Source organism: Muscardinus avellanarius (assembly GCF_963383645.1).
Source record: "Muscardinus avellanarius genome assembly, chromosome: 15".
NCBI lineage: Eukaryota > Metazoa > Chordata > Mammalia > Rodentia > Gliridae > Muscardinus > Muscardinus avellanarius.
Genome location: NC_137801.1, coordinates 88,426,939 through 88,435,005, shown reverse-complemented (window position 1 = coordinate 88,435,005; position 8,067 = coordinate 88,426,939). Strand labels below are relative to the sequence as shown.

The following is an 8,067-nucleotide window of genomic DNA, read 5'->3' as shown; positions in this document are numbered from 1 at the left end:
GCTGGGTGTGGGAGGCTGAGACAGGAGGATTGCAGTGTTGAGGCCAGCCTCAGCTGCTTAGTGAGGCCTTTCATAACTTGGTGAGACCTTGTTTCAAAATAAAGAATAAAACAGGGCTGGGGGCGTAGCTTGGAGGTAGAATGCCCCTGGTCCCATCCCTAGGACCCCCCATACACACACAAAAAGGACCATCTCAGGCTCAGGTTCAATCTGTGGAGATGATATCACTATCGGCCGTCTCCGTGGCTTCAGTGGCAGTTGGTGGAAGGTTTCGAGGCTGTTTGGATCTGCTGGTGAGCCATCGTCTTGGACCTGAGACAGCCCGGGACCCTCTAACGCAGTTCTACTGAAGCCCTTTGGCATCGTTTGGGGTCAGCTCTGGGGTCTTTCTGGGGCCACGGTCTCGAGCTCCTTCTTGCTGTGCCCCCCCTAGCACTTTCTAGAACCCAGAGCCGGCGCCTCCTCACTCTCTTCTTGCTCTGCCCGGAGCCCAGGCTTTCGTTTCTTACGCCTGTGTCTATCTCAAGGGCCGCAAAACAGTGTGTGTGTGTGTGTGTGTGTGTGTGTGTGTGTGTGTGTGTGAGAGGGGGGGGCACAGGTGTCAATTTCCGCATGTCCTGTGGGCTCTGGTCCTCCGGCTGGAGGGAGGCATCCTGGGAGTCCTGGGGACCTCCCTGGCTGCACAGCCGCTACCGTCGTCACTAGACCGTCTGGGGAAGAGAAAACGGACAGTTTTTCTCTCTCTCTGGCCCGAAGGGAGTCTGTCCGATTCCTGAGACCAGAGCGCGCTTCCCCTGAGGATGCGCCGTCCGCGTCCTCCGTCCAGGTCCGGCTTGTCCTGGTGTTGCCGTGGGTTGGAAGGGAATCTCCAAGACAAAGATCTCCAAGGCAAAGAAGAGAGCTACAGGCAGGAAGGAGCCACGCGCTCTAGGAGAATGCCAGCCATCACCAGGGAGAGAGGAGAGAGGCAGAGAGATGGGGAGAAGGGGCAGGAAGACAGGGACAGAGAGGCGCCTCTGGGTGGCGCGGTTCTTATGTAAGCAGCTCCGACTGGTTGGCAGGTGAGAGTGGCCGGGCTCCTCCCGGGCAGAGGAAGGGCTGACTGCAGGTGACTCTGCCCAGTGACTCAGGCTACCCTCCCGAGGTGGGGCAGGGTGAGCGAGAGGAGGGCACGGATTCCGGACCGCAGGCCGCCAGATGCCCACGGCAGGAGCATCCCCTACGGAGGGAGCCGGGCCAGCCGCCGTCCTTCCGGTTACACTCCAGGGTCGCGGCTCCTTGGCTTGGGCGCGGTCTGGGACTCTACCAGCAGCCCCTGAGGCCTCCAGTGTGGAGGTCAGGCCGGGAGGAGGGCGGATGGGGACGAGCCTGGCTCTGGTGTCCAGGGAGTCGGCACAGGTGCAGTGCACTTCGGGGTCTAAGTCCAGCAGAGGAGGGCTCCCCAGAGGATGGGGCTCCCCGGGGCGCCGCTGGGGAGGGGCTTCCGGTTGGTGTCGTCATCCCCAAGCTGGCCTCTGGGTAGGTCCAAAGTCCTGCAGAATTAATCCCTGCTGGCGAAGTGGGGACGGAGGGGCAGGTGAAGGTCCAGTCTGCCTTAGAGTATGAGGAGTGGTCTAGACGAGGGGCCTGCTGCCCACGTGCTGAGTGTGAGCTGCAGTCCAGCGGCGATTTCTGGGTCCAGTGCAGCTCCGGCCCCGCACCGTAAAGTTCGTTCCCTGACCCCTGCACCCTTCCCTCCCTCCCCACCTCGCTATGGCTACCGCCGCCAAGTGTCAGGATTTGGGGAGATACGATGTCATCAGATGCCATCAGATGCGGTGCTCTTGGGTTACGGGAGGGGCGGAGCCACTTCAGTAGGTACCTGAATTTGGCTGGTCTCCGACATCAGTCGGGCCAGGCAGGGAGGGTGTGGAAGGGAGGGATTCCTGCACAAGCACCTCTGTACCGCCACAAGGGCACCAGCGTCTCAGGCCACGGTGCTGTTGGTGCTTGATTTAGCACCAATAAGAGTACTTGGGAGGCTGAGATAGGAGGATCGGAGGTTCGAGGCCAACCTCAGCAACTTAGCAAGATCCTGTTTCAAAATTTAAAATGAAAATAGGGCTCAAGGTGTAGCTTAGAGGTAGAGTGCCTCTGGGTTCAATTCCTGTACCACAACATGCAATAAACAGAAACCTCTAAGCGTAGCCCCAGGAGGCCTAATGGCGGGTCCTCTGGCCCCAGCACCCTTCCTGTGCACCCCACTCACTGTGAGTCAGGACAGGGCACATCAGGGCCCGTCGCATCTCCACATGTCCGGCTGTGCCTGGAGCGCACGAGTAAAGCAGCGATTGTATGATTACGTCTTAGTTGCCGGTGCTGCAGGAGAGAGTTGTTAGGGGTTAGGCCGCTCCCTGATGAGTTTTGTCAGGGGAGGCCGGGAGGCCCTGGGTCCACTCAGATTGGGAGGTTGGGGAGAGAAGCCGCCCGCGACCTGCTAAGACACTAGTGGGCGGACCACATGGTAAGGAGTAGAAGGCGCAGGGCCGCGGGTGTCCCGCTGCCCCCAGGCGGCCGGCGGGCCTGGAGGAGGCAGCGCCAGGGCCAGAGGCCACAGCCGGTGTTTGGTGCTCGCTACGGCTTGGCCCAGTCAGTGCTCCGAGCCCTCAGGCCTGGGAGCCAGCTCTCTGCGGGACACAGGCCCCGGGGCTGCAGGACGGACCCTCTTTGGGATGAAGAGGCTGCGAATGGCGGCGCCTCCCGCTGACGCCGCTCAGAGGCGGAGGCAGGTGCGGTCGGGGTGAGGGAGGACTGGTGCCCTGGCCGGGGTGGGCCTTGTCTTTGGAGAGGCCGGTTTTAGGGCCTGGTGGTGGCCAGTCTGAGGTCACCCTGACGTGCGCAGGTGTGCCTGGGAAGCCGGTCCCCTCCGGAGACTGCGGACTCTGTACTTAGCTGGACATTAGCAGTTCCAGGCTCAACTCCCTATCGAGCCTGTGGTGGGGGCAGCATGGCCACCAAGCTGTGTGCCCACGACGGGAAGGTCCCAGGTCCCCACGGAGAACAGCCGTGCACAGGGCCTTGGGAGGGGGCCCGAGAAGCCCTGGGGGACGGCACAGGCGCCGCGTCTGGGCTTGGCCTCTGTGCGCCAGGCTTCAGTGTGGGGCTGGCCCACGGCTGGGGCTAGGTCTGGGTGTGGCGGTCTCCGCCTAAGGGTCAGGAAGGGTGACTGAGAACCAGCACCCGCAGGGAGCTGGCCGCGCAGGGCCTGGCTCTTTGATTTGAAGAGAAAGTGTGTGGGGTCGCAGGTGAGGGCTTGCTCAGACGCTCTGCCCAGAGAACACCGCTCAGCTTCCGGGCTGCGCAGGAGAGGGAGCCGGCCATCCTGACACCGTCCCGGCCCCTGCAAGCTGACAAGGCCGAGCTGGCAGGTGACACCGTGGGCCCCAGCTGAGCTGAGCGGTCGGCTTTCCTGGCTGCTGCTGGAGGGAAAGGTGGGTCTGTTGATACTACAGGTCTCACGGGTCCCTGTGCCACTCTGGCCTGCACCGGAGATCACCCAGCCCCTGGAGACCCTGGCACTGGGCCGCGTGCTCTGGCCCGCGCCATCCATCCCCAGGGGAGCCCCAGGCACGCAGACTGCGAGGAATTTCACCTCTGGCTGACCTGATAAGATGCCCAGCCATGCCAAGGAGGAGAGGCTGTGGAGGAATGGGCCCTGGGAGCCGGTGTGGCGACGCACACCTGTGATCCCAGTACTTGGGAGGCTGAGACAGGAGGATGGCAGGTTCAAGGCCAGCCTCAGCCATTTAGTGAGGCTCTCAGCAACTTAGTGAAAACATTTCCAAATGAAAAATAAAATAGGTCTGGGGTATAGATTGGAGAGAGCACGCCCCTGAGTCCAATACCCAGCACCACAAAAAAGAAAAAAGACAAATAGAAGCCAGGCCCTGCCCCCTGGCCTCAGGGTCGCGACGGTTGCTGGCCGTCCCGCTCCCTTCCAGGCGTGGCTTCCAGGATGCTCAGGGCTCCCTGGCAACCCCTTCCTGTTTTGGAAGCTAAAAAGTAGCATTTAAAAAGTCAGAGGTTTGGTTGAAAAAACCCAAAACAAAAATATCCCCCAAGTGAGACCCCACCGGCCCAGGTGGGGCTCCTGACTGCAGACTTGCCGGGCGCCGCCCCTTCTGCTCAGAACATCTGCCAGAGCCCCTCGCCTTCAGGACCTCCGGTCCCACCTTCTCTCCTCTCTGTCCTTTTCCCATGAGTCAGAAACTATAAAGTTGTTCACACTGTCAGCGTATGACTCGTTCTCCAAGGTCTGGGAACATTCTGAGAACGACTCTTCCTCCACACTGTACGTTGACTGAGAGGAAGCGGCCAGCGTTTGCCAGAGCGCCCCGCCCTGGGTTCAGGCCAAGAGCAAGCCACATGGTTAAAAAGAAAAGGTGGAGCCGGGCGTGGTGGCACCGCTTGTAATCCCAGTTTTTGGGAGGCTGAGACTGGAGGATCGCAGGTTTGAGGTCAACCTCAGCTACTTAGTGAGATCCTGTTACAAAATAAAATTTAAAAAGGGCTAGGGTGGAGCTCAGAGGTAGAATGCCCCTGGGTTCAATCCCCAGTTAAAAAATTTTTTTTTCTATAGAAAACTGACTTTCACAGCGGGGAGGCCCGTCTCGTGCTCCTTCAAAACTGCCGGTGACTGGACGGCGGGGAGTCGCAGGGCCCTGTGCCTGCCCCGGCTCGTGAAAAGGGCCGGGGATGGTGGGCAGAGGGGCCACCTACGAAGTGTGCCCCAGAGCTCAGCTGCTTCTGGCAGGCAAGGAAAGGTCCTGGACGCCCGGCTCTCACGGGAGAGTCCGCCACCGCTGTGGGAGGGAGGGAGCTCACGAGCGCCGTCTGCGGCTGGAGGCCTCTCGTGCCTGTTCAGTCCTGGGAGTAAGGCCGCCTTGACCGAGTGTATTGTGCCCTCAGACTTTCGGGCCGGTCCTCGCGGCGCTGCTGCTGAGGGCTGGCGGGGCCTCCCGGCCGTGGCACAGTCCCTGGGTGCTGCCCCTGGGAACTGAGGAGCTTCTGTGAGACCCCGAGTGGGGAGCGGGCCCCTCCTGCCCTGTGGCTTCCCGTGTCCCCTGGCGTGTGCTCATGCGTGCTTACGTGCTTACACACACACACACACACTCTCACACGCCATCATTGCCACCTGCCCTGAGCCGATGCTGGCCGGCACTGCACCTTCTAACCTCAGAACTGTGAGCGAAATGAACCTCTTTTCTTCGTAAGTTCTCAACCTCAGGCACTTTGTGATAGTGACAGAAAATGAAGCAGTACAAGGACCCTGTTTAGGTTAAGGGTTTAGACTAAGTTAACCAAGATGGAGTCCGGGAGATTCGTAATCTAACTGGTCTATAAAAGGGAATGCTTGTCAAAAAGAAGAGCAGCTAACGGACTCTCGTCAAACGTGTTTTCCTCGGTTTTCTTCAAGCAGCCTTCTCAGCCTTCACGTGCAGGTGTGATTCTTAAAGGATTTTACCGATGAGGCAGACGATCTGGAGAGCAGGAAATCAGCCGGGGCCGGTGTATCCGCGTGCCACGCGCCGGCTCTGCTCTTAGGCAGATGGCGCGCCCTGCCTGGCTCGTGGCTTCAGTATGAAGAGCGCGCCCCTCCTAGAGGACGGTGAGGTTAACCGAGAGCGGTGCTACTCCTGGGCCTCTGCCCCGGTCGGGGTTCATGTGAAATGCAGGAGCGATTCCTTCACCTCTGTGCTCTCCAAGGCGCGCGCGCGTGTGTGCGTGCATGTGTGTGTGTGCGTTACTGGGGACTGAACTCAGGGCCCTTTTACCTCCAAGCTATATCCCCAGCCCTATTTTATTTTTATTTAGAAACAGGGCCTACGTAGCTGAGGCTGGCCAGGAACCTACAATTCCTGTCTTACCCTCCCAAGCACTAGAATTCCAAGCGTGCACCACCTCGCCTGGCTTGCTTTTTTTTGTTTTTCGACAGAGCACTTATGTTAACTTGAAAACACAAAAACAATTTTGCTTTGTACCTAATTAGAAATAAATCACTTTGAAATATCAGGTTGAAGCCGGGCGTGGTGGCGCACGCTTGGAATCCCAGTGCTTGGGAGGCGGAGACAGGAGGATCGCAGGTTCAAAGCCGGCCTTGGTTACTTAGAGATGCTCTCAGCAACTTAGGCCCTATTTCCAAAGAAAAATATGAACTAGGGCTGGTATTAGAGGTAGAGAGGCCCTGGGCTCCGCCCCAGTGCAATGGCAACAAGTAAATAAACAATAAACTAATGGAATATCAGGCTGAATTCGAAGAGCAGGGTACACTTCACTTCTCAAATTACAAGTAACATTTTATTAGCAACATTCCAGAGGTAGAAGGCCCCAGGGTTCAATCTCCAGTACCACAAAAATAAATTAAAAAATAAATTTACCTTTTGATAAAATCTCACCTTTATGGAAATCTGTATTATCAGATGTTTTATGTTATGTATATTATGTTGATTTTAAAAGGTCTTCAAGTTTAGGTATAACAGTATTCCTTGTAAAAAATTATTTTGCCATTTTAAAACATACTCAAACTACTAGATACATAGTTCTCTTTTTCTTTTTTGGGGAGCTGGGGATTGAAGCCATGGGTATTCTATCTCTGAGCTACACCCCCAGCCCTTTTTGTTTTAGAACAGGGTCTCACTAAGTTGTTGAGGGTCTTGCTAAAGTTGCTGAGGCTGGCCTCGACCTGCGATCCTCCTGCCTCAGCTTCCCGAGTACTGGGAGTACAGGCACCGCCACCATACCTGGCCCGGTAAATATTTTTTTACAAATACCATCTACCAAAGAAGGGAGAAGGCCTAAGTGTGAGGGGTGCGCCGGGCCCGCGGCACTTGGCGGCGTCAGGCGCAGCCCTGCCTGCTCCCCCCCAGGAAGTCGTAGGCCTGCTCGCCCAGGTCGAAGGGCGGGTGCGCGCCGTCGGGCGAGAGCAGCGCTCGCAGGGCGCCCTGCTGCTCGCGGTTGCGCCGGAGGAGCTCGTCGATGACTCTCCACCGCGCGGCCTCCGTCTCCTCTTCTGCCCACCTGGGCGGGGGCAGGCGCGGGCAGTGCAGGAGCGGGAGCGCGCAGTCGTGGTACACCAGGAGGAACTGGGCCTTCAGGAGCGCTCTGTCCCTCTGCAGAGAAGCAGCACCGCCACGCCTGACGCACCTACGCCGCCACGGGCCTAGGTTGTCATGGGGCTACGTCACCACGGGGCCTGCGTCACCACGGGGCCTACGTCACCACAGGCCTACATTGTCATGGGGGCTACATCACCACGGGGCCTACATTGTCATGGGGGCTACGTCACCACGGGCCTACATTGTCATGGGGGCTACGTCACCACGGGGCCTACATCACCACAGGGCCTACGTCACCACGGGGCCTACGTCACCACGGGCCTACGTTGTCATGGGGCTACGTCACCATGGGGCCTACGCCGCCACGGGCCTACGTCACCACAGGCCTACGTCACCACAGGGCCTACGTCACCACAGGCCTACGTCACCACGGGGCCTACGTCACCACGGGGCCTACGTCACCACAGGCCTACATTGTCATGGGGGCTACGTCACCATGGGGCCTACATCACCACGGGCCTACATTATCATGGGGGCTACGTCACCACGGGGCCTACATCACCACAGGGCCTACGTCACCACGGGCCTACATTGTCATGGGGGCTACGTCACCACGGGGCCTACATCACCACAGGGCCTACGTCACCACGGGGCCTACATTGTCATGGGGGCTACGTCACCATGGGGCCTACATCACCACGGGCCTACATTGTCATGGGGGCTACGTCACCACGGGCCTACATTGTCATGGGGGCTACATCACCACAGGGCCTACGTCACCACGGGGCCTACATCACCACGGGCCTACATTGTCATGGGGGCTACGTCACCACGGGCCTACGTCACCGGGGGCCTACGTCACCACGGTACTACACCGTCACGGGACTACGCCGTCACGGGGCTATGCCGTCACGGGGACTACATCACCACAGGACTACGTTGTCACGGGGACTATGCTGTCAGGGGGACTACG

General features: G+C 58.9%; 1 protein-coding gene across 1 annotated transcript in view; it reads right to left on the bottom strand.

The window, feature by feature from the left end:
• Positions 1 to 6,875: 6,875 nt before the first annotated feature.
• NPHP1 (nephrocystin 1) overlaps positions 6,876 to 8,067 on the bottom strand; it is a gene marked incomplete at both ends in the record, with an annotated part of 39,927 nt that continues 38,735 nt past the window's right edge. The window contains one exon of the mRNA XM_080711451.1: positions 6,876 to 7,148. Coding sequence (XP_080567577.1) covers positions 6,876 to 7,148 — 273 coding nt within the window. The remainder of the gene's footprint in view (positions 7,149 to 8,067) is intronic.